Source organism: Pelodiscus sinensis, chromosome 7 (assembly GCF_052426305.1).
Source record: "Pelodiscus sinensis isolate ZL-2025 chromosome 7, ASM5242630v1, whole genome shotgun sequence".
NCBI lineage: Eukaryota > Metazoa > Chordata > Testudines > Trionychidae > Pelodiscus > Pelodiscus sinensis.
Window position 1 is genome coordinate 73,177,499 of NC_143058.1, and position 27,625 is coordinate 73,205,123.

Sequence of the window (27,625 nt, forward strand, 5' to 3'; positions counted from 1 at the left end):
TTTTAAAACCAGTGGAAAGTGTAATCAGTGTAGGCATGTCCTTTGTCTGAATTCTGTTTCAGTACACGTCCTCCTCTATATGTATCTCTCATATATGTGTCTAACATTTCAGGATAGAAGTGAGAGTCTACTTTGACTAAACAAATTATTTATCTTTTTACAGAGAAAATTATTAGTTAAATCTCTACTGGGACTTCCAAATATTACTATATGAGTTCAAGATTAATTTGATAGTCCAAATTATATAGGATGTTCTGGAAATGTTCAGACATTCTCTCAAAAACTACCGTTTCAGAGACTAACAAACAAAAATGCCTGTGAAGTATTAGCAAGAGTACAAAAACCAATCTAAATAATAATTATCCTCAAATACAGCTTTATTCCTGGAGGATTTTACCTTTGTACCTGCAGTATCGTTATTTACATAGATGCACTTTACACTTTGATGCTCAAACTAGGGATGTTAAATATCGGTTAATTGAATAGTCGAGTAACCTCATTAATTCTTATCTGTTAATCGACTATTCTATAGTCCCCAGGGGCAGGGCCAGCAGCCAGTGCACTCCAGCCTCACTCCCAAGGAGCTCCCTGCCACTCCATGCTGCTGCCTCTGTATCAGAGGCAGTAGTGTGGGGTGTCAGGCGGGAGCTGGTCCATGAGGGGATCCAATTTAAAAACCAGTCCCCTTTCTGGACCACCTGCCTGTAGCCCTATGCTGCAGCTTCTGATAAAGAGGCAGCTGTGTGGGGTGGCAGCAGCCCCTGTCTGTGGGGGGGGAGGGGGTCTGAGCTCCTGGACCTAGCACGAGCTAGAACTGACCTGGGCTTCCTGCTCACCTGGCTCCTAATACACTGTAAATGCAGAGCTGCAGTGCCCAACATGAGTTAGGACAGAGCCAAGCTGCCTGCCTGCCCGCTCCCCGTCCCCTCCCCCCCAGCTCCTATTACACTTTAAATGCAGAGCTGCAGCAGGGGTAGGTCCTGGACCTTTCACAAGCCAGGATTGAGCTGGGCTGCTGGCCAGCCTGCTAAAAAATTTACTGGCCGGGAGGGGAAGGAAATGCATGTAGTCTATAGCATTAATCTATAAGATTTCGCTTATTGGTTAATCTGCTAATAGACTGCACTATTACATCCCTCGCTCAAACATCCTAGCAAACACTAGTGTAACTCATTCTGAACAATAGACCGAGCACACATGTCCAGATAATGCATTAAGCCAGTTGTGTTACTTTTGTAGTTCAAAATCTGAAAACTCTGCCTGCCATGTACTTTATTGGTAACTAAAACCAGATGTGGAGTGCAAGGCTGTATGCTGAATTCCTGCTTTTTTAGGTGGAACATTTACCGTACATAAGCAAAGACAAAGGTGACAGAATATGCATCCTTGTCCAGCTCCTCTAAGTTTCTGCTAGTTCCATGTCTGGAACATTTTCCTGACAAAGATGTCCCTGAAATTCTCTTTTAATGAGTTGTAGAACACTTAAAAAGCAGTTCCTGATATAGTGTGTGAACTCTTATTCACACTCTTTTGCCTTTCATTCCAGATAGCCTGGTGGTCAACTGCACACTCATCTTGGAGAGCAGCAACTTTTAATATACAGAGCTAGTGAACAGACGACGGATTTAATCTGCAATAATTAAAAAAGGCATTAAGAATTATTGTGGTCTGAGCACAGGACAAGGAGCTGCTAATACTGATCCTGACCCATGTTGACTATCTGTACCTTAAGGCAAGTCAATTAACCTCTGTGTCAGCTTGTCTTAGTCTAAATTGGGGTGATACTTCTCTACCTCGCTGGATTGTTGAGAGACTTCACTAGTTCGCATTTGTGAAGTGCCTTCCAGATAAGAAATGTCATCAGGGCCACCCCTGTACTATTATTATTGTACACCATTTAATAAGCTAAATGTAATCATAACCAGAACAGGACATATTTTTAACCTAACATCTGGAAAATAATGTAACTGTAAACACACATAAAAATACCATCTGATCCATTACCATCAAGAACTCTCATTTCTACAGACACCTGAAATTTTCAGAACTAAACCAGATTCTCTTAATACATGTAATAAATAGGTAGGGCCCTATAAATTTAATGGCAATGAAAAAACACGTCACAGACTATAAAATCTGAACTTTTGTCAGTTTCTACCCTATACAGATTTCACAGAAGAGATTAATGTATCTCAGATTGGGAGTTCTGACCCAAAAGGGAATTCCAGGAGGGTCGCAATATTATTTAAGGGGGTTACGGTATTGCAAGCCTTACTTCTGTGCTACATTCAGAGCTGAGCAGCAAGAGAGTGGGAGCAGTTGGCCAGGTACCTTGTGTTGAAGCCACTGCCACACCAGCAGCAGCGCAGAAGTAAGGGTGGCAACACCATACTACACCGCCCTTATTTCTGTGCTGCTGTCTTCAGAGCTAGGCAGCCAGAGAGTGATAGCTGCTGACAGCCCAGATCTGCAATAGTAGCTTAAAATAAGAGGTGCAATAGCATACCATGCCATCCCGACTTCAACACCGATGCTGGTAGCATCTCTGCCTTCAGAGCTGGGCTCCCAGAGAAGCAGCTGCTGCTTGCCAGCTGCCCTGTTCTGAAAGTAGCATGGCTGCCAATGGAAGTGCAGACGTAAGGGTAGCGGTACCACAACCCTCCCCACGCACACACAATAGTCTTGGACCACCCCTCAACTCCTTTTGGGTCCAGACCCTACATTTATAACATCATGAAATTTCAGATTTGAATACCTGAAATAATTACATTTATTTTAAAATCGTTATGGCCATGAAATTGACCAAAATGGACCATGAATTTGGTAGGACCCTATATGTAGGTATAAAACACAAGATTAATTCTGGATTCTATTAGGATATTTCATTTGCACTCAAGTTTGACATTCTGTGTGGCTTGAGAGATACCTACTCTACAAAGTACTCTGCAGTTCAAATATTCTGATGCACAGAATTTGCACAAAGCAGAGCAGGGGAGAGAAAGCTGTTCCCAATGTCACTGCTCATTTAATCCCTTGTTGCTAATGTTGTCCAGTCAGCTCCTTGTGAATTGATAACAATTTCTTTAAAAAGGTGCACGTCACTTTTAAGGTTGAAATAATAACAACACAATGCAAGCAAATGCACAGGAGCCCATCTGAAAATAACAAGCAAATTTCTGTCCTTCTGGAAAACAAAGGGAAAGAGATTGTTTCGTCATGGAAACACTTGCCTGTGAGCCCACTGTGTGAAACACAAAACATAAAAGATTTCTCAAGTCACTTTGCACAGACATCTTTATTTTTTACTATTTACCACAAGAAAGATTCATTCTGATTCTCCTGAACTATCTAGCTAGCAAGATTGCTAATGTTTTATAACATCATGTCCTGAGAGATTATCAGATATATTGATACTAAAATCACAGCCAAGATCCCCACATATTGAGGATAAACTGGCACATAAGATTTATATGTTCCAGAATTCTGGCAATTATGTTCTCCAGACTTGCCAGTCTCACTAAGCCAATGTTTTGGTGTCAAGATCTCAAATCCAAATAAGGAGGAGGCACAGCTTTTACCATAACTAACATGATCGGGATTACTAGATAATGAACATCCACTGAAAAGTCATCCAAACTAAGACTTAGCACAACTGTTCAGTAATCTAGAAACAATTTCATAATACAGAAGAGTTATTTAAGGAAATTATGTAGGTGGGATATAAATTAAAACCCTTGTTATGAAACTGTTTATTTTTCCTCTTACGACATCATATGATTTAACTTCAGCCAATTTCGTAAATGCACTGGGATCCGTCAATCAGAGTTCAATTCTCTTCTGTCCCACTTCCTGGCAAGTTACTTAGTCTCTCAAAGCTTCAGTTTTCCATCTGTAAAATGGGGACAATCTTTCCCTACTGTATAGGGTTAATGCAAACAAATTCATTCAAGATTGTCAGGAACTGCCAATATGTAGTGGCTGTCCACTCTGCCGTCTCCATATCACTGCTGCAGCGTTCCCTGGGCTGCTCCGTACTAGGGATCTTCAAATGGGTTTATTTTTGTAAACATGTAATTGCTGAAAGATTCAGTGTTGACATGCAGGGGGGCTCCTTGCGAGCACCAGCTCCTACCTGCCCCTCACCCCCACATAATCATTAGAATTAACCGATGAGTCCATTGGCTAACTGTGTACACAGATACACTGGTCCCTACAGGGCCACCTTCATCTTGGCTTTTCCTACCACCTTCTTTCCTAGGCCCTCTCTCTTCCTCCACTGCTCAGGAAGAATGAGCAGTGTGGGTGACTTGACACCCTGTCTGCCCCCCAACCCAGCTTTGCAAGAGGGCATCGCAGCAGCTCTGTAGAAAAGTGCCCTCTTCTTTGAACCAGCTGCTTACTTCCTTTTGCCAGCTACCTGGATGGTGAAGGGGGCACCTTGCATTCCCCTACTCAACGGGGCTGCCACACAAGCCAGGCCACGGCCCAGCTCTAGGCAAATGGCATTTCAAAAGACCTCACGATTGCTTACGCCTGCTTGTTTGTGCAGAGCATTGAAAGAATACAGAGATAAAACACAAGAGCAGTGTAATGCTTATGATCACAAGCCATAACCAAAGCAGCCCTAGTAAAAACTGCACTGCTCATGCCAAAAGGGAATATGAAACCCTTGAAAGGAAAATGCTACTAAATGGGCCTAAAGAAACAAACATATTAAAGGTGACAAGTTAAATATAGTCAATATCCTTAGTAACGATCAATTTTGCCAGTGAGACACGCAAGTAATCAGTTAATAATTAAGGGCAGGGGCAGTACTAAGCGCTTAGCAGCACAGAGTATTGTACTCAGCAGTGTATCTTACTGCACTATGAATATGCTACACTTCTATTCGTTTCACAAGTTCAGTCTAGGGATGTGCACAGTTAACTGGTAATCATTAAACAGGTGTTTTTATATCCCTAGTTCAGGGTTACCATATTTAAACTTAAAAAAGAGGACACCCCTGAGAGGGAATATATCTGTATCAGTATCTACCAACTCCCGTTGTATTCATGTGTTAATACTGTACACATGGTAGATATGTACAGATACTGGTACAGATACACTCTCTCTCAGGGGAGTCCTCTTTATTGAAAGTTCAAATATGGTAACCCTACCTTCAAGTCAGTGATTATAATGAACAGTTGGGAATAATCCTGTCAGATCACTGCTGGGTAAGATAAAGCAGCAGTTACCAATTCCCCTTTTTTAAAAAGCCATCCGCTTTCACACTAATAACCTGAAATGCTTTAAAGATCTGGGTGTGCAAATGCTTACATTTCCTTCCCTGCTACAAACTGGTGATACAGACTTCTTGAGATCCCATCCCCCAGCCAGCCTTCTTTTGCAGACTGCATTAGAAGTACTTAGTTCGCTGTTTCCATCTACACATCTGGAGCTTAAAGCAAGTTTTAAAAGGCAAATGATTTACTACGTAAATATATGGCTTCTCTCTCCACAGTGACATGGTTTGGCATTCACATATTTTTAAAAGTGTTTTTTAAGCAGAGTATGCTACGCTATTTATCTTTCAGAGGCAAAGAGCTTGATCCAAAATTTTCTGATGACTTCACTGGGGGTTGCAAGTTAGGATTCAAAGACAGGAAAATCTCACAGGTCCAGATTCAGCAAAGCACTGAAGCATGTATCTGGAATTAAATGCTTTGCTGAACTGGGCCTATACTGATACCACATACATTTCCAGACTGGATCAGAGCCATGATCCATCTAGTCCAGTGTAACATCTCTGACATAAGAACATAAGAACGGCCATACTGGGTCAGACCAAAGGTCCATCTACCCCAGTATCCTGTCTGCCAAGAGTGGCCAATACCAGATGCCCTAGAGAGGGAGGGCTTACAACAGGTAATCCTCACATGATCCCTCCCTGTCACCCACTTCCAGAGAAACAGAGGCCAGGGATACCATTCCTACCCATCCTGGCTAATAGCCATTGATGGACCTAACCTTCATGAATCTATCTAGCTTTTTTTTTAACCCTGTTAAAATTCTAGCCTTCCCCGCATGCTCTGGCAAGAAGTTCCACAGGTTGACTATTCTGAGTGAAGAAAAACTTCCTTTTGTTTGTTTTAATCCTGCTGCTTCTTAATTTCATTTGGTGACCCCTACTTCTTTTATTGGGGGAATAAGTAAATAACTTTTCCTTATTCACTTTTTCTATACCAGTCATAATTTTAAAGACCTCTATCATATCCCCCTTTAGTCTCCTCTTTTCTAAACTGAGAAGTCCAAGTCTTCTTAATCTCTCTTCATATGAGACCCGTTCCAAACCCCTAATAATTTTTGTTGCCCTTTTCTGATCCTTTTCCAGAAAAGGCCAACACAAATGACATTAGCCAGCACCACAGGCTGGGGAGGAAGGCACAAGAATCCCACGGTACACAAATGTAAAATACAGTCTGCCTCCATGACAGACTCATAAAACTTCATACTTCAAGCTGTACATCAGTCTCATTTTATCAGAGATGAAGTGTCTATTACAGGAGCGAGTGGGTGAGTTTTTGTGGCTTGCAAAATGCAGGAAGTCAGACTAGAAACATGATCAAGATGGTCTTTTCTAATCTCAGAGTCTATGTGTCTATAACAGTGTTTCTCAACCAGTGGTACGAGTACCCTTAGGGGTACTTGAGAGAAGTCTGGGGGGTATGTCAATACAACTGAAATTTGGAGAAAACTGAATTTTTGTTTTAAGTTTTACAATGCTTTATTTTTTTTGTACTTTTTACACCCAAAAATTTCATACACTTGTTGCTTTCTGAAGCAAGTGATAAAATTGCTATTAGTATAATTTTAGTTTAGTTTTTTATAATTACAACTGAAGGGTTTAAAATGAACCAATATCTTGTGAAAACTAAGAATAAAACTGCAGATTTGAAAGAAAATAGTACACAGAAAACCATGTCAGAAATATTTGAGGTGGGAAAACCTGTAGTGAAAAAACCGCACACCGGTGGTGGAAGTAGAAATTCTTCTGAGATATGAAAAACATGCAGTAACAATTCTGAATATCTTAAATTTGGGTTTACTACAAATGGAAGTGTACCCTCTTTGCCACTTTGCGTGATTTGCTGTGAGACTTTACCTAACAACTGTATGTCTCTGTTGAAATGACAATTTCATGCAAAGCATCTTACATTAAAAGATAAATCAATTGAATATTTTACAAGAAAATGTGAAGATATCAATATATCTACTACTAGTATGAAAAAAATATATTTAGAGAAATAGAAGTCATCAAAATTAAAAATAGCCTACATTCGAACGATACAATAAGATGAAGAATTGACGAGATGGCAGAAGACATAATAAAACAAATTACTGAAAAAATTATTCAGAAGAAACTGTTTGCTTTATAACTTCACGAATCAACAGAATCAACAGATATTTCCAATTGCGCACAATTAATGGTGTTTGTCAGATATTTCCTTTTCATCTTCATGGGAAGTGTAAGTGAGCAAATATACTGCTAAAACAACAGGGGAAGAAATTTTTAACTTGTTAAATGAACAGATTTTGAAACATGGATTATCATAGGAGTGGTGCATAGTACAGACGGAGCAGCAGCAATAGTAGGTCGGCAAAATGGTCTTATTGCTCGATTAAAAACTATAAACTCTTCAATCAAGTGGACTCACTGTATCATTCACGGAGAAGCATTGCCTTCAAAACAGCTGAATGAAGATTTAAACTATGATAAAGATTGCAGTGAAGACAGTTAACCTCATAAAGTCACGGACTCTAAATTCACGTTTTTTTCCCATTGCTATGCCGTGATATGGGATCTGAACATATTACTCATAGAATCATAGAATAATAGGACTGGAAGGGACCTCAAGAGGTCATCGAGTCCAGCCCCCCGCCCTCAAGGCAGGACCAAGCTCCGTCTACACCATCCCTGACAGATGTCTGTCCAACCTCAGTAATACAGTAATACAGTAATTACTGTATTACTTCATTCCAATATTCAATGGTTGTCATGTGGAAGATTGTTCAACCATCTGTTTGAGCTAAAGGCTGAAGTTGCAGTTTTTTTCTCAGAAATCAAATGCAAGTTAGTACAATATTTTCAAGATGAATTATGGATTTTCAGATTAGCCTACCTTTGTGACATATTTGATAAAATCAATAACTTGAACCTACAGTTATAAGGTTTTAATACAAATATCTTAATCTTGCACGATAAAGTACAAGCATTCAAGAAAAAATTAGCATTCTGGAAATATAATGCTTTATCATTGAAATGACACAAAATTTCCAAACCTTCGGAATTTTGTGTGGAAAATTAAATTATTTTGGATGAACATGTCAAAACATCAATAAAGGAACATTTGACAAATTTGGAATTAAATTTTCAACCATATTTTCCCAGCTTTTATGAAGCTGAACACAGGCAGAAGCTTTGGATTTTGGATCCATTTGATGACAATGCTATTGAGAAATCAGGGATTTCAGAAGAAATGAAGGAACAACTTTCTGAGCTTCCTACTGATAGTGTATAAAGATGCAAGGCATGGGACTTGGCAACGTTGCCATGTTCTGGCAGAAAATGAAAGGTGAATATAAAAAACTGAGTAACATGGCTCTCACAGAACTCCTCCCATTCACATCAACCTATTTATGTGAGGCAAGTTTTTCGGCTGTGACTGAATTAAAAACTAAATTAAGAAGTCATATGTCTCCAGAAAATGATTTAATTATGACCCTCAGCAGTTGGAAACCTAGGTTTGAAAATTTGATTTCATCCAAACAAGCTCAAATTTCGCATTAAATTAATTATAATTAATTATAATAATTTTTCTTGTAATTTTATTGATCGCTGTTCATTCATGTTTGTATAAAAAAATATACATGTGTGTATGTACATATATGAATTTTAAAAATGGACTTATGGTCATCTAATTTTTTTTATTTATCCTTTTTGCACAATCATAAGTACGATGGCAAGTTTATTGCCTATAGGCAATTTCTTCCAATCAACCAGTTACGATTAAATTGTTTAAACAAATGTGTTGCAATGGTAGAAAAAAAAATGTGTGTCTGAAAATTGTAAGTACTGGGAGTACTTATAATTTTGTTTTTAAAGGGTACTTTATTAAAAAAAAAGTTTGAAAAACACTGGTCTATAATAATGCTTCTAAAGTTTGAGAAAGACTTGCTAACAAATCTGGGATGTTTGTTATTCAAGCAAAAAAAGTCTAGTCACACCCTGACTCTTGCTAATGCCCTGTGGCAATTAACTCCACAATAATTAAGTACATGTGAAAAAGTATTTCCTTTTAATCAGTTTTGAAAACACCACACACCTAATGACACTGTATCAGATTGTCATTATTTAAGGCAAAATCTTCCAGGGTTGTCTTCAAATTCCCATTTTCTGTATGCCTGTGTATCTATTTTTAGTATGGTTGCCAGACGGTTTAACAAAAAAATACCAAACACTTCCCCCCCCTCCAAGAAAAAAAAACAGGAAAAAATTCGGGGGAGACCAAAGTTGTTAAGCAAAAAAAAGGGGGGGGGGGCGGAGGGAGGCGCAGCAGGGTAAAATTGTCCCCACCGGGCTTCCATCCAAGGGAAGCAGGAAATACCGGACATTTCACCCAAATAACGGACAGTCCGAGCAAAAACCGGACACCTAGCAACCCTCAATTTTAGGTTCCTGAATAAGATCTCAATCTCGTACATCTTTAAAACGCCAGTGGCCCGTGAAATGGGGATTACTCAGTGAGCAAAGTTAAACATCGGCATACACTTTTTTACCAGGGACTAAAAGTGGCCTGATTTTGAAAGATGCCTAACATCTATCTATCTGCAGCTTCCACTGATTTAGTGGAATCTCTGGGTTCCCAGCAGATCAGGGAGGGGGAGGTGAAGGAGGAAGGAAATTAGCTTAACTGTAGATAGCCAGGTCTGAAAGCCTAGAGCTAACCCTCCTGTGTAAATTAATACATCATGTGAAAACAAAACCCCTCTGTTTTTAAAGTAAAATCCAAGTTGGTAAGAGACCAACTGTTCTATCAAGAGACAAGGAAGTGTCAAGTTAAACTTCTTATTGATGGAACATCCTGAGGGGCCAGTTTCTGTCACCTAAATGCACATCAAATACCATCCTCCCTTTGTGACCTGGTCCATGCTAGAATAAAACATCACCGGTTGAAGACTGTGAGTGTCAGCAATTTTTTCCAGCATCAGTTCCGCTGCCTGCAGTTTAGGTTCAGGCACAGACCAGGACAAATCCTGTACAGCAACATTTCAGGAAACAGTGGAACTAGTATTAAACCCAGTATTGCACCCACTGTCTGCAATTGATACATGTATCTAATGGAAACTAGACCCATGAGTATTCCCAGTGGTTTCAGTACTGGGGGCCAAGCCTGTGAAGTGCTGATAAGTCTCAGCATCCTTGAATGTCATTGAGGGAGCTCAGCATCTGGTAGCAATAGCTCTTACAAAACAATCTAATCCATTTCCACAAGTTAAAAAAAAAAAGATTGCAAACTTTGTCCAGTTGTAAATAAAAAATGCCAAGATAATGCATATTGACATAGCTCACAGAAATGTCAATTTGCATTGTCTTGGCATTTTTGAAGGAGAGGGACTGCTCTCATTTGTAAATCTGAAGTGCCTCCATTATTGTTCAGCACAGTTACTCTGGATATTCACCAGCAGAACTAAAAGCAGAACTTGGACCCAGGGTAAGATTTCAGAGTGAAGTAAGACTCATTTAATCATGGTAATATGAGAAGCAGTAAGGTTAGTATCGAAGTACACAAAGATGACTGTTAAAAAGGGTACACTGTCTTGCTGAATTCATGAGCTGCATTATTAATCAAGCAAAGGGTATAAAGGCTGATAAATGTTCATAGCAGTTTTGCTTCCAAAAATTATTTCATTTAAAAATGTGAAAGTTCATGTTTCCATCCTTGTAATGAAGAGAAAGCTGGAGACAACATGTTGCCCAAATTTAAAAAGTTTCCTCATAAAGATAAATATACTTGATTTTACATTATTACAGTTAGAATTTCTTTCAGCCAGATGTGATCAATTCCCAGTTATGCTCTATAAACCCTTTAATAAGTCATTAGTTTTTGGCAAGCAAGTAGTTATTACCAACCAGTTATTTTAGTAAAAACAAAAAGCTTTGTGTAGCCAAAAGTTAGTATGTTAACAAATTAAAGCTTATAAAAGCTGAAACATAGCTTGCACCCAATCTAAGAGCTACCCCCGCTGCAGCTCTGAAGTTTAAATGTAGTAGGAGCCGGGCTGCCTGCGTGCCTGGCTCTTACTACAGCCGCTCCCCAAATTACGAACAAGTTACGGACCAAACACTTGGTCCGTAACTCGAAGTGTTCGTAACTCAGATCCCATAGAGTTACATGGTGACCGTGCTGTTCATAAGCGCGGATCGCCATTTGTAACTCGGATCCGCATTTATTACCGCTTTGGTCGTAAGTGCGGATGGTCGTAAGTAGAGGTGGTCGTAACTCGGGGAGTGGCTGTATATTTAAACTGAAGAGCCACAGAGGGGGTTGTTTATGGACCAGTGCGAGCTGGAACAGAGCATCTTCACTTATCGACTAGTCGTGTTGTCAATACAAATTGCACTGACTACACAATAAGTCAATATCCCAGCCTCTTTGCAGCCTTAGTACAAAGTATAAATAAGTGTCGAAGCAGAAGTGGTAGTACCTAAATATTGCATCATTTGTCACTAGGAATTATGTGCCCATTTAAAAATTATTTGATGCAATATCTCAACATATGGTCTTTAGACATCTGATTTATGTAATTCAGTAGCTTGACTGTTGGGATTTTGTTTCAAGTTTTTTGAGGGGGTGTGGGCAAGGCACAAATACACGCACACACCCATGCAAAAAAGTAAAAGCTTTAACTCAGTAAATGGCTTCAGTCACAGATGTGTCAAAACTTGTACAAAAACAAAATCAACCATTTTGGTTTTACTTACTTCCTCATAAAGATGCAGTGACATTCAGCTGTAGAGAGGAAGTGGAGGCTTTCAAAGGCCATTTTCCCACTGTACCCTTTTTAAAATTAGAAACCGAGCCATTACAAATAATTCCAGCACAAGAATGTGTTACTGCACATAAAGCCAGCTAATAACATTAAGCTTTTTTTTTTTTTTTTCAAAATAAGGCATACAATATTGTATGGTATAAACATAGTGAACTGTCTCCATTTTAAGTTTCACATTCACTAGTTTGTTTCCAGTGCATAATTAAATGCTTTTTCGTCCAAAAAACAAAATACATATAAATGTCTCCAAAAAGTAAATACTGTTCTAGATTTTCACAGTTATCTGTAATTTATTGGCCAAGACTATACAGACTCCAGTGATGACCTCAGTGCCTTAGGATTACAATTGTAGAATTGTTTTCTCCATTTAAAATTAAATTTTTTGTGCTTCCATTCCCATCTATAACCAGGCCAAGAGGGCTCCAATAATAAGTTATCACAGGTCTCAAGTATGGCAGTTAAACCCAAGTTTTATACATAGGATAGGGGCTGTGGGAACTTATCAGACTATGCAAATAATGTGACAAAATATGCTCCCAGGGGGGATGTATTAATCTTAAAATAGGTTCTTTAGCTCAATAAATGCAAACCTATTCGGTCCCAGGAACGCTCTAGCTGCAATGTTAACATTTTAAAATCTCAGGACATACAAAAGTTAAAGTTCTATCAGCAACATTAGCATGGCCATGTTTCACCTTACAGTATATTTTTATAAAACATAAGGAGCAGTGCAGTAAGCAACCCATTTAATTAGATAAACAAGAATGGAAAATATGGTCAGTGTGATAAAGGCCAGATTGAAGCATAGAATTTATAAGTCTGTGGCTAGGACCCAGGCTTCTGGAGCCACGTGATTACAATCAAAATCCCAGCTTACATTATCTTTTTAAGTTTTGAGCCCTTGTGGTTGCAAAAAGAAAAAGCAGCTTTGAAAACATGGCTCACTGTAAGTGTCATCAAAGCAGCCATATCTGCCTGAGTCTGCAGACAGCCTGAACCAATTGCTCCGAGAGGATTAATTACCTCAGGCCTCTCAAGGAAGTGTTTACCCTAAGGCACAGCCTACCCACCCACCCTGTACTTATACCCAAATCAGGGTATAAGTGCAAGACCACCCGTCCAGCTAGCACCCCTGCCTCCCCAGGGAGGAGAGAGAATCTTGGCTGCTCCCCAGAAGAAGCAAGGAGGTCTTGCTATCACTCCTTTAGGGGTGAGAGTGGAGGGAGTGGGTCTTCCTATCTAATGTTTGCTGGACCATGGAAGTGACCGACTTCTCTTTCAGTCAAAACCTTGGCCATTTCTCAATACACTGCAAGTCAGTGATTTGTCAAAAGCTGAAGATACCTAAACCTGGTATACAGCAGCATTTCTACCATTGTTCGTGCAGGTGGAGTGGCACCAACCCTTGAGCAATGCCAAGAGAATGAAGGCACCAGCAAACAGCGCAGCTGCACCACTGGCAGCAATTAGTGGGGCCCCAGTGAAAGCATTTTTACCACCAAGTCAGGCCAGATTTTTAGGATGCAGTGATTAAAAAAAAGTAACAGCTTGCCCAGAGAGCCAATCCCATAGGCAAATATGTGCCCCAGACTACATAGATGTGATAACCAAATTGTATTTTAATAGTTGAGCAGGAAATGATCAGGAGGTGAATGTCTTGCAGAAATAAAATACTACCCCTCAAGTGTATAAAGAAATGAGGTTTTGTTAGATGCTGATCCTTATTCAAGAAAGAGCAACGTACCAACATGATGTACCCAGAGTTTCCCAGGTACTTAACACCTCCAGAGCAAAAACCTACTGCATTGCTCCTTTACGGAACCATCATACTTCTGGGGGCTTTAGAACTGTATCACTTTCCCATTGGAAGAGAAATCTGCAGGTAGACAGGCAGACTATTTCCTGGTCTACATTTATTTTTTAGAGCATGTGCACAAGTCTCACTTCAACACAGATGACAAAAGCAGCATCAAAGCTACCCCAACAGGTAAGTCTACTTACAGAATTCTCTGCCAAGCCTCTTCCTAGCCCTCTCTCTCCCTGGCCTTGTCTACATTAGTGTTCCCTGTAAACTGAGCACTTGGGCCACCACCTAGGAGAAATTCAAATGCCGCCCAGCTGATTAGCAGAGTGCTCAGAGCCAGCAGTATGTGTTTCTACTGGGGGTGCACATCTGCACATGCCCAAATTTGTTTCACACATGAATGGAAAACATTACAGGGAACATTGTGCTACTCTTTATTTCCTTCCTGCTCTGAGTATGGTTGGACAACGTAACATTTCAAAAGCTGATGGCCAGTCTACACTAAAGCTCTGCCTGGGAGGTGGGAAAGGGGGGAGGAAGAGGAGGACGTCAAGACATGAGAACCAGAGGAAGAAGTGCCAAAGAAGAGGGTTACATGTAATTTTCCTTTAAAATATGTGAACTAATGCATTTCCACAGCTTCTGTGGATGGTGGATGGCTAGTGTATGGCTAGGAATAACTTGCCCAAAGGAAGCAATAGCTGCTGTGGTGAATGTATAGGCTGAATTTTTTATTTATCACCAGGATGAGTGGCCATTTACGTGTTGATGGGTAAAATATTTCCCTCTTAGCTGATATTGACAGCATTTTAAAAATCTCAATCTGTATTTCAGTTCACAGTTTTTAAAGCCAGAGGGGATCACTTTGATACTCTGACCTGTGTAACACCAGCCAAAGGACTTCCCTGAATTAATTCTTTGAACTAGAGCATATCCTGATTTTGGAAAATTATTTTAAAAACATGCATATCTGATATAATAGGTTTAGTGAGATCCTTTCTTAGCTAATTTAACTCCTTTTGAGACAGGGCATGCAAAAAAATCAGTTTTGCCACTTTAATTGCTCTTGCATGCTTGATTAGTCATCAAATTTATTATTATCTGTAATCTAAATAAACTCTGATTTCTCATCTTTATTCCCATCTCTTCAAATGCACCCTCTAATTACACCACTTACTTCAGGGAGTGGAAGCACACATATGGATGCCCAGCACTAGGGAGACACACACACAGCATCCTAGGAGGAGTGGGGAAGTTTAGTAGTTAAACTAAGCTTTGACATCACTTATTCATGGTTAGAGCAAGGTGGGCAGCAGCTGTCTATCTTCCTGCTCACAGACGGAGTGAAACATTCATGGGTGGGTGACTTGAGGGAGAGCTGGAATTATATTATGTTGCAGGGCAGGAGGACAGCAATGTTAGTCAGCCTAAGATAAGGAGCAAAACATTTGGCAGTCCACTAAGGCCATTAAAAGCCAATCACTGCATAAAGATGAGTGCCACAGTCCCTCAAGTCACACCCACCCTGACCAGAGTCAAGAAGGACAGAGGAAATCTACAACACATTGAGACGCTGGAACTTTACTAAAGAAAATCAGTCCTTGAAGGAAGTACCCAATCATGTAAAGGAACATTATCAACTCACAACTCGCTCAGGGTCTTTGGAAATGAATTCATGAGCTGTCAGGCACTTATATTGCCTGTGAGCCTGCCTTTCGATTTCTGTGTTTTTACCATTATGTGTGTCCATTTTCTCTCCACTCTACACTTCCCCCGTTGATGCATGCAAGACCCACACACTTCAGGGTAAAGAGACCATAGAGAGGAGAAAATTACACTGGGTGCAAAGTGCTGTCCAACACATGAAGTAAACATACTAAAGTACTGCCTAGAGAAACCGCTCCAGTTCCTTTTATTTCAAATCACCTTATGCATTACTTTTCACTATTGTAGGTAAAATGTTTACAGACAGAATGATGATTTTGAAGTGGATGGCAGACATACACACACGGACTCCATTACTTTTAAAAAATACCACTAAAAACATGCATGTGGTAAAAGTGTCATTTAGCAATATTTCTATTATCTTGTTCACATAAGGCTTGAGTTCATGGAAAGACCCCTGCTGACTCCAAAGTTACACTGGACAAGGATCAATGGCCTGCCTGTTCCTGGTTCCACATAAATTGACAACAAAACTCCCAATCACCTCATGGTGCAGGATTGGAGAACTAAGTATTACAGCTGTTTAGAAAAAGGCAGCTGGACAGACCTTTGGTTCAAATTTAAACATATCGACCTCAGTTTAAAGGATGTTGAGAATGTCTGTAAATCAAAGAGGGAGTGGTGCATTCAGCACATAAACACATGTAGCTGTAATCAACAATTAGGCACAGAAGAGCTTACATCAACATCTGAAGAACACCCACAAACAGGATGTTTTTGAAGAACTTCCCTCTCCCATCCCCAGTCCTACCACATGCCAACTGAGTTAACAGAAGCAGGAGTCTCTGGACTGACCCTTGCGTTCAGAAATAGCATGGTATGGTAAGCTTAAGCACTGAGAACACCATCCCTCCTCAAGCAAAAAACTGACATCCCAATTCCAAATCAAACAAAATAAGCTAAATGCTTCCTCTAGCTTAACAGGACTAAACTTTACCATCTGCAGATCCTTTTTGACTTTTATTACTAGTGCTCTGCAATGGAGGCCTGAGCAGGTGGTACAGAAATGAGCTGGAGGAGGTACCAGCATTTCTGACAAAATGATTTCCCACATGTTTAAACTTTCTTGAGTTAAAGAAATGCTCTTAAGAAGGGCTTCACATTCTCAGTGGACCACTCCCAGTAACGGTCACCAGTGTTTCTACCACAGAGGACTCCGGGTGAAGATTTACATTCCATCTCCATCACTTTCACAAATAAATAAACTTCCTCCAATAAAATAAAAAGTTATACAGAAACAGACTTGTTAAGTATGACAAGGAGTAATTAATACTAGGACTGCTCTTCAGGAGACGTGGGTGACAGAACAGAAGTGACACTCAGGCAGATAGAACTACTGTGTAGTTCAAGTAACCTGGTTAAAAGACCAGCTCACAGGAGAGAGCTAGCCCAGGAACATATTCTTCTTGTGATAGCTATGGCACAAGGGGAAAAAGGAGAAAAATAGCATATTGGAAACCTGGAGAGAGTGGGGGGGGGGAACAACACCCCAAAACCACCCATCTGATTGGATATCCTAAGCCCCTACCTACACACACACACACGTCTTGATTTGAGTTGGGTGAACAGAGCCCATGTTTGAATGTGTAGGACTACCCAGTTATCAAAACATTAGTTTTTCATTCATGTTCAACTTTAGTTCCTGTGCATATTCTCTTATTACATATAGCCACAGCTGCATTGAATATAAAATACTAAGCTAAATGGTCAGACCTTAAACTGCATGGGGAAAGAAAGGAGGATAAAAAGCAGAGCCACTTTGTGCTGAAATGTCACTTTTCATTTGTAGGTCTAAAGGCACTTCGAGTTACCAGGCCTGTTGGAATTGGCACACACTGTAGGGGAAACAAACTGCATATATAACAAGTGGATTATCTAGAACCGATATGAAAGGCTGTAAGTAGCACTGTCACTCAATACTGCTTCATACAGAAATGTCAACAAAGTGGAAATCTTAAGTGTCTAATCACGTTCAGGGGTTGTTCATTTTATTTAAGCTGACGACTTTGATCACTCATTCATATTCGATTTTTGAAATGGGGGGTGAGGAACAGAAGGAATATAGATACACAAGAATTGATTTCACAAGTGAATGAGGGTTGAACACGTTTCCTTTGGTTCAAATGATTAAAAAGCTACCATGTGGTCCAGCTGACCATCTATCAATTGACATTAGTGAGAAAGTAGCTCATGTAACTTGTTTGACCAGAAACAGATAGGATGTAGTCTTAAACTAAGCTTTCTTGCCTAAGAAATACCATCAAGACAGCTTATAAAGAATACCTACTCTCTGGTTCCACCACAACAGTGACCTAGCACTTCTCAAGTATCTTAAAACAGCAATAACCATCTCTTCCTTTTTTCTGACCCGGTATGAAAAATAAATTCATTTGTTTATGATGATTTTTGTTTGCCTGCTTTGTTTGCTTGCTATGTGTGAGAGGGCAAGAGCAAGTAGAGGCACATGTGAAGAAAACAAGGAAAACCTAAGTCACTGGAATCAGACTTATGTTTACTACTTATCCCAACTTCTTTCATCTTTTGCTGCTAAGTACCATAGAACTGTAACAGAGGAGGAGGTATACTATCCCCCGCATTCTCAAACCCTGTGGGTCCACAGTTTCATTATCCCAGTGGAAGGCATTTGTTAGTGGAAGTTAAACTTATGGGGGGAGTTGGGAGAAGACGTCTCTCAGGCAGACGGAAGCAATCCCATGCCATGGAAACCCTGATCCAGATTTTACATGCATGCGCAGAGAGCAGCATGCTGAGGTGACTGTCCTGTGCTGCTAAACAGACAAGCTGCTGTATTTTGTATCCGTTGCAGCTGCCACAGGGTGTGGGGCTTCTTACTAAATATAACAAGTTGTCACAATCAGATCAACACTGAAGATCACAAATGCAGGAGTCAGAGTGCCATGAAAGTTGGTGTGCTTTGCTGTCATGGCTATCTGGACACCCAGAGTAATATAGCCTGTGGACCAACTAAATCCAAAGACACATACAGTAGGCAGTGGAGAAGTTATAAAGATGTAAGTACTTCAAAGTGCATCATTCTTCCTACCAGCATTGCCTCAGTCTTACCATAATTCAACTTTAGCTAACTGCTCTTCTCCCAGGTACTGCTTCCTGGTAGGCACAGAGAAAACTGTGACAAGGTGCTGCTTATATTTGATGCAAAGGAGGATTTAGCGCCTGGCAACCCTCTGCGTGCTACTGGCACTTCAGGTTGTGTTGTCATGCAAAGCCTCCCGCTGGCTGTGTTACAGATACCGAATAACATGGGGGGAAAGGATGAGCCTTGGTGGGCTTTAGATATAAAGAACTAATGGCTCAGAACAACTTCCTAAGATCAGTCTTAAATAAAAAGAGAAAAAAAGACTCTACGCCATTTTGAGACACTCCTGTTCTCTCCAGCAACCTCATGCAAGGGAGACAGGAATATCTGGTGATCAGCTGCACCAAACGCCACAGAGTGCCAGCAGGAGGAGCATGGATACCTCTATGACCAGGAGGAGGTCTCCCCAACATAAGAAGCACTGCCTCCATACTATGCCCTGAAGCCACATAGCAGATGAATCATGCCACTGGCACTGGAGAGTATTTAGAGCGTGCTGCCATGCGAAGGCATACTGCAAAGTCACCGTGCCAGTTCTGATAAATCTCACCTATCAGCTCTGGGGAATGTTAGAGGTGTGGGAGGGAAAGAAGAGGGGAAATTAATTCAATAAAAAAAGTTCACACTACTTCTCAGCTCTCTCTGTTGCAATATAAACTTCACAAGACGCAATTCACTTGGCTCAAACCACTGTTTTGTGCTCTACTAGCGGTGATGTAGTAAGATCCTTGTTGAGGCAGCTTTAAAACCATTGCTAAACCTTTAGGGGTTTAATTCCAAGAGCCTCATGAAACACATAATTTCAGGCTTAGGCATAAAGCACAGAAATGCTACATGACCTGTACCAACTATAGTGCAAATACTTTTAATATTATGCTGCAGCGTATACTTTCAATTTACAGATTTCACCCAAATCTTCTGATTTATGAGACTTGTTCTCTGCACTATGGGGCAAAATTAAGTCTCCCGGTGTGGAACATTGTCTTCATTTGCAGTAAGCACCACATCCAAAGATGTGTGTGTATCAAGGGACATGCCAGGAGACTTTCGGTTCTGCAGGAGATTTAGCCTTCTGTTAAATTATGGAAATGCATTCATACAGTCATCTTCCAATATTTAGTGAATTTTATTATACAAGTAGCTTGGGTTTCTTTTCCTTTCAAAAATCTGTGTTAATTGTAAGGCAAATGCCAGGGGCAGGATTTTTAGTGGAAGATTTATCTCAAAATACATAAATAAAATGAGCAAGGGAGATAGTTAAACACTTATGTCTGTATGCTTGTGAGGGTAGGGTATTTTAATAAGGGCCTGTAACTGCTGATTATAGGAGACCAAGTTAAACTAAAAATAGCTGATTAAGACAAGCAAATGTGCAACAGTTGGTACAATATATATTGATAAATTAGGCTGTGGGAACCGTAATATGACTTTACTAAATATATCAATGGTAAAAAGTAATTTAATACAAATTATAGCTGCTCTTTTATTAAAGTGAACATTTTAACATAAGCTGACAGATGAATATTGCAATTTTCTAATAACTTGCAAACAATCATGGCAACCAAACCAAAAATGCACTCTTTAAACATAAAGGCCTACTAGAAAAATAATTACCATGTATCACAGTAATAAACAGCACCGAATTCCTAAAAGAATGTTAATAGACCTTAGAGACCTTTCAAAAATAGCCAATATCCATTTTTATCCTGTCTCTCAACTCTGAGAATTATAAAATGGCAAGTTTGACTTGAAAGTTGGACAATATATCAACTCTAACTTAGCAATGAGTAACATTTTCAAAAAATAAATGAACAAACGCTTTTCCATATAGAACCCTAGGTTCACCTAAGTAACAAACATAGGCCCCAGTTCTGCTAACTATTCTTTGTGGGAAAGGAACATAGAGTCCCCCCCGGATTTCAACTTGGATTCACAGGAGCAAGCTTGTGGCTTTCAAATCTGATGCTGCATTTCAGCTGACTTCGGTGGGAGTTTGGGGTGTCCAAACAAGGAATGCAAAAAGAGGTCTATCACTGGTTAAACCACCTAAATGGCTTAAAAAAAACCACTTGTTGTGTTTTCCCTCTAAAACAACCTTGTATAAGGAAACCTACTTGAGGGGTTGTATTATCTTGATTAAAAAGTGACTAGGAATCTGACAGCGTTTGAACAGCCAATTAACAACCACGCGCACAGCTGCAAAGTGTGATGCGCGTATGGAGGAAGAGGCAACCTACACCACTAACTCAAACAACTCAATAATTAATCCATTCGTTAGATGGAGGAGGAAATGCAGCTAGTCCATTCAAAGTCACCCTTCTGCCTCGGCTTCCGAATCTGCCTCTGCTCTGGGCTTGGCACTGACCTCTACCTTGAGCCACGCCACTGAAATAAAATGCAGGACCATGGAGCACTTCAAAGACTAACAAGATGGTTTCTTAGATGAGGAGCTTTCGTGGGCCAGACCCACTTGCTCAGATCCAATATAAACACTGAAATAAAAACAGAGCGAGGCGGCGCCGGAGTGGAGCCCAGCGCTGCGGAGGAAGGGTGCGCTCCCGCAGGCTGGCTCCGGGACAAAGCCTCTGCTCTGGGCACCCCCCACGCAGCGCCTTTCTTCGGGGCATTTCCCACGCAGCACAGGATTCGCCTGGCTCCTCCCGGGGCAGAGCCCCAGGCGCGGGGCGCCACCAAGCCCGGAGCCTGCAAAGCGCCGCTGCTGCGCTTCTTCCCCACCCCGGCGCCGCCGCCTCCTCCTCCAGCCCGGGGGTCCCGGCTCCTACCTGCTCGGTGAGTTTGAGCACGGCCATCCTGCCGCGGCACATGCAGCTTGCAGCCCGGAGAGGGGAGCGCGGCGGAGCAGAGGCGCCTGCGGCTCCCCGAGCCGGCCTGCTGCGGGAAGTCCTGGCTGCACACGCCGAGCCCCACTGACATCACCCCGCCCAGGGAGCGCTGGGCACGGACACGGCTGCCGCCTCCTCCTCCTTCCCCGCCCCGCACGGGGAAAACACCAGCGCTGCTCCTGCCGCTGCTCACATCTGGGCTCCGCCTCCCCCCGCCAGGATTCTCTTTGTTCCTCTCACAGCTGCGTGTTTCCTCCCCGGCCTCTTCCACTCGCTGCCTTCAGCAGCCCCGCACCGCCCGCAGCTTCCCGGCTGCTCCGCGGTCTCCTGGGGGGGGCGAGAAGAAAGCAGGATGGAGAAGGAACCAGGAGGGGGGGGGGGAGGTGTGGTGGGGATCAGGGATGTCGTTGTGTGGGCGGCTACACAACTGGGTGGATCTAGTTTCCCCTCCCTTGCTGCTGCTGTACGAGATGCAGGGGGAGTGGGTGCCCAGGAGGAGCTAGCTTGAAATCGGGCTTCCTGATCTGCCTCTGATAGAGAAGGGCAAGGGGCAGGTTGGAGCCAAGATACCTCCACACATACCAGCTCCCACATAGCCCACCTTGCTGCCTCCTACAGGGGCAGGCAGAAGCCGGTGCTGAGGGAAAAACATCTTCCTAGCACCAGCTCCCCAGTGCTGCTTGCCTCTCCCCCCTGGTGGGTGAAACAGGGGATGCAGCAGCTGCTTTGCAGCAGGAACCTCTGTCCCCGGGGGAGCTTGGACCCCCACCCTACCCTTAAGGACTGAGGCAGCAGCATAAGGTGGCAAGGGGCTCCTCAGGACGGAGACTGGGAGCAGAGTGGCTGCTGGCCCCATCCCCGGGCACTATAGAATAGTCAAGTAACTGCTAAGCTTTCCTACAGTTACACGGCTATTCAATTACACAATATCTAACATCCCTAGCGGGGATGTGAAGGCAGGAGATGGCCCCAGAGAAGACTTTGCTCATACAAAGCCGTGTTTAGAATGAAAGGATGGGAGACATTTTATTAATGAATGAATATAATCAGGGAGTTTGGCCCAGCCCTGGTTTCTTCTAGACCCCTAGGAAAATGTGTCGAACTCATCTAAAGGCTGACAACTCTGGCTTTCCAGTGTTTGTACACTTCAGCCTGCTGCAGACCTAGACTTGCTCCACTGCAACTTGAGACCACTGCTCCTCTTTGTCATCTGCCACCACTGAGAACAGCCTTTCTCTATCGTCTCTGGAGCCCTTCTTCAGGTAGTTGAAGGCTGCTATCAAATACTCCCTCACTCTTCCCTTCTGCAGACTAAATAAACCCAAATCCCTCAGCCTCTTCTTGTAAGTCACATGCTCCAGTCCCCTAATCATTTTGGTCACCTTCCGCTGAACCCTCTCCTGTTAGCCAGAGAACTAGTGATCTCAAACTAAATTAGCTTTCAGGCCCATCCTCAAACCCACATCTATCATTGTAACCGTAGTCAGAGAGTTGTTGTTAACGGTTCTAAATCCTGCTGGAAAGGGATAACAAGTGGAGTTCCTCAAGGGTCTGTTTTGGGACCCGTACTGTTCAATATCTTCATCAATGATGTAGATATTGGGATCGAGAGTACGCTTATTAAGTTTGCAGATGATACCAAACTGGGTGGGGTTGCAACTTCTTTGGAGGAGAGGGACATAATTCAAAATGACCTTAGCAAGTTAGAGAAATGGTCAGAGGTAAACAGGATGAGGTTTAATAAAGAGAAATGCAAAGTGCTCCACTTAGGAAGGAACAATCAGTTCCATACATACAAGATGGGAAGCGACTGTCTAGGAAGGAGCATGGCGGAAAGGGATCTAGGGGTCATAGTGGACCACAAGTTGAATATGAGTCAACAGTGTGATGCTGTTGCAAAAAAAGCAAATATGATTCTAGGTTGTATCAACAGGTGTGTTGTAAGCAAAACTCGTGAAGTCATTCTGCCGCTCTACTCTGCACTAGTTAGGCCTCAGTTGGAGTACTGTGTCCAGTTCTGGGCGCCACATTTCAAGAAAGATGTGGAGAAATTGGAAAGGGTACAGAGAAGAGCGACAAGAATGATTAAAGGTTTAGAGAACATGACCTATGAAGCCAGGCTTCATGAACTGGGCTTGTTTAGTTTGGAAAAAAGAAGATTAAGGGGGGACATGATAGCGGTTTTCAAATATCTAAAAGGGTGTCACAAGGAGGAAGGAGAAAATTTGTTCCTCTTGGTTTCTGAGGACAGGACAAGGAGTAATGGGCTTAAAGTGCAGCAGGGGAGGTTTAGATTGGACATTAGGAAAAAATTCCTAACTGTCAGGGTGGTCAAATATTGGAATAAATTGCCAAGGGAGGTGGTGGAATCTCCCTCTCTGGAGATATTTAAGAACAGGTTAGATAGACATCTGTCAGGGATGGTGTAGACGGAGCTTGGTCCTGCCTTGAGGGCGGGGGGCTGGACTCGATGACCTCTCGAGGTCCCTTCCAGTCCTATTATTCTATGATTCTATGATTGGGAGTTATTAGGACTTCCCCAAGGACTAGGACAGACAGTAGAGGTAAACTAACAAGGATTTATTAAACAGTAAACAAGGTAAATATAACTATAACCAGGAAAAAGATAGGACCCCACCACAGGAAATGGAACAAAACAGTCTCGACTGCGACTTAAGGTAGGGACCCAAATACCTGGAGGAATGTCACGGGACAATACCATGTCTCGCAGCTCGGGACCCTCACGGCAGCGCCTGGATTCCGGATTCAATCTTAGACATCTGGAACAGCAGGATCGGAACAGTTGGATCCTCCTGTGGCCGGATCTGTTCGGCCTAACAAACCCCTTTCTCCCTGTGCCGTCGTGGGTGCAAGTGTGTCCTGACCAGAGAGGGGTGACGATGGATGTCACTCCTTGCATGCGAGTGTACCTTCCACAACCCTAAGCCTACTATGCGTGGACCTGGCACACCCGTCTGAATGACTCCTGCACTCTGCCACTCAGATGGGCAGCCCTAGGCAAAGCCAGAGGCAGCCCTTAAGTAACCTGCTGTTACTGGGCAGATTATGATCATATGTCTACTGGATTTCCCACCAGAACACAGAAAGGGCAGGAAAAGGAGGAAGGGGAAGGGTGGCCAAAATGGAGTCCCTGTTGTTGTTTAGGCTCTCAAAATGGCGCCTGTGCCCAAGATGGCATTTCAGAGAATTTTAACCCTACATTCCCCTCCTTGCCGGCAAGAAACTCTATCTCAAGAGATTTGATGCTGGCATCCTATTACAGGATGATATTAGGTTACAATTCTCCAGCCTTCAAATCCTTACCCTTATCCATCTAATGGTTACACTTATACCCACTATCAACAGAAATGGAACAAACAAAATTATAACAAAAGGGTATCAATTGATACCACGGGTTGCTGATTTCGGTGGGGCTGACAAATAGAAACTCCCACTAGTGTGTGTATCTGGAGGCCTGGAGAAGCCTTTTTAAAATTCTTTCAATTTGCTCAGTGGAATGGTGGACTCTCAACATCACATCTTGTCCCCTTTCCACAAGCTGCTGAATATGCATTTTTAACTCAGGATGCTGTACCAATTGACGCAATATGCTTAGATTGGCCCCCAGGTGCACCGGCTCCACATGATCGTACAAACTATATGGCTACGTCTAGACTGGCATGATTTTCCGCAAATGCTTTTAACGGAAAAGTTTTCCGTTAAAAGCATTTGCGGAAAAGAGCATCTAGATTGGCACGGACACTTTTCTGCAAAAGCACTAGACGCGGTTTTGTGCAAGAAAGCCCCGATCGCCATTTTCGCCATTGGGGCTTTTTTGCGCAAAACAGTTTTTAGCTGTCTACACTGGCCCTCTTGCGCAAAAACATTTCCGGAAAAGGGCTTTTGCCCGAACGGGAACGTCAAAGCATTTGCGCAAGAAGCACTGATTTCAGACAGTAGAACGTCAGTGCTTTTGCGCAAAATCAAGCAGCCAGTGTAGACAGCTGGCAAGTTTTTGCACAAAAGCGGCCGCTTTTGCAGAAACCTTGCCAGTCTAGATGCAGCCTATGAAAGCTGTATACTTTTGGTATTTAACTCTTCAGATATAAAGTTAACATCACAGCCTTCCAAAGCTAACACAAAGCACAAACACAAATTATTATGAGGGTCATTAGTTACAGAGTAAAAGAAATTAACAAGGAAACATTCACGTAAGCTTCTTATACAAACACAATGGCTATTTACAATCACTAACTCAGACTGAGAGGAATTTCTTCACTTTAGATGATAATGGTACCTCCCTTCATTCATGCTTAGACAGATGTGAGGATTACGATAAACCTCTGCAGGACAAATATACCCTACATTTGTCTCCCAAATACAAGGGAATGGATCTGTTTCAAAGAATTCTTCCTGATCCTTGACTACCCAGTTTGGTAAATCTATGGAGGTCAATATGGTGTGATTCACATTCAACCCCAGTGGAATCAAGGGATATAACCACTCTACCCTATCTTCCATGGTAACAATGTAAGTGCTCACTGTGTGTGAACCAGGGTTGTAGTCAAAATTCAGCATTTTCCATAAGTAATGATGATTTTTCTCAAATGAGGTCACAATGTTCATCAGTAGATTCTTTATTTCCATAGGGAGACTTCCCTGGAACCCTGTCCTTAAAATGCCTTGGACAATGGTTTGTAGCCACAACTGGGCTTGGACACATCCAAGAGCCCGTGATGCGTTACACTGCAGAGTGTCCATAGCATTAATGATCCTCTGCAAATCTGATTCTCGATTTTGGTACCAGGATTGAATGGTGGATACCGCGTCATAATTGCACTCCACGATTTTATTCAAAGATTCAGCTAAGGGTTGATTAAGGGTAGCCAATTCGTGACCTATACTATTGATGCACTGAGCCAAAGTGCCTGCACTCAAGCATTCAGGAGTCCCAGGCCAGTGCTGACCCCTTCTAGGATCTTTGCTGTCACATCCCGTTTGCCTCTCATGTGCTTTGGTACCATACCATTGATCCATGCATCCCATCCATCATGCAGGGGTCTAAGAAAAGGTATACGTTCAGGTCAAAATGGTCTTAATACAGACTTGCAGGTCTACCGTTACCTTTCTTAATGCATAACAGGGGTGCGTTATCATCATTCACTTCAAATCCCTCTTTACAATGACTGGGCCAATATTATTAACATAAGGCATAGGCATGACCTGGACGTGAATGTAGAATTTGGCCCCAAACACTCCTACCAGTGACCAAATCCCAGAGTTATCGCCTGATAACATTTCCAACTGTCCTTTACAACTTGCCTTATTAAGCGAGTTGGGAACTATATACATGGGACAAACTATTTACACTTCCTGTTATATCACAGTGCTGAGGTCCACCCATCGTACAACTTAGATTTACAAAATATTGGTGAGAAGGGGTATACAACCGCATTTTATGTTCTGCAGCATAAAACTGACCATTAGAGTACACGGTGATGTTAAATGGCCCCTCTTTGATCCTGTACACCAGATTGGATGAAATAAAGGCACACGGTAAAGGACTCCGTTACATGCCCACCCATGCAATGAGTAATCCTTGAGTCTTCCAGGAGTTCCTAATTACAACTCATATGTTTCTTTGAAACTCCGCCCCAGTGCAGGAAGTCTCTATCCCAAAGTTCCTGTCTCTTAGCTGATATTGAATTGGTTTTGTTACCAGCTCCTCTGTCCACTGTACAGTAGCCAGCGGACTGATAAGCAAATACAGACACAGGACCAGTAGTGTCTTCAAGTCTAAATTGTGAGGCTACGTCTAGACTGGCATGATTTTCCACAAATGCTTTTAACGGAAAAGTTTTTCCGTTAAAAGCATTTGCGGAAAAGAGCTTCTAGATTGGCACGGACGGTTTTCTGCAAAAGCACTTTTTGCGGAAAAGCGTCCGTGCCAATCTAGACGCGGTTTTGCGCAAGAAAGCCCCGATCGCCATTTTCGCCATCGGGGATTTTTTGCGCAAAACAGTCTTCAGCTATCTACACTGGCCC

General features: G+C 42.1%; 1 protein-coding gene across 8 annotated transcripts in view; it reads right to left on the bottom strand.

The window, feature by feature from the left end:
- The window catches only part of ANKRD44 (ankyrin repeat domain 44), a 218,636-nt gene extending 196,888 nt beyond the window's left edge, over positions 1–21,748 (bottom strand). For 6 of the 8 annotated variants that reach the window (XM_006117913.5, XM_075934240.2, XM_006117912.5 and 3 more), the window contains exon 1: positions 21,521–21,748. In XM_006117913.5, the coding sequence (XP_006117975.1) occupies positions 21,521–21,562 (42 nt within the window). In that variant the 5' untranslated portion in view covers positions 21,563–21,748. The remainder of the gene's footprint in view (positions 1–21,520) is intronic. The other 2 variants (XM_075934242.2, XM_075934241.2) reach the window with 1 other exon arrangement.
- Between the last annotated feature and the right edge of the window lie 5,877 nt (positions 21,749–27,625).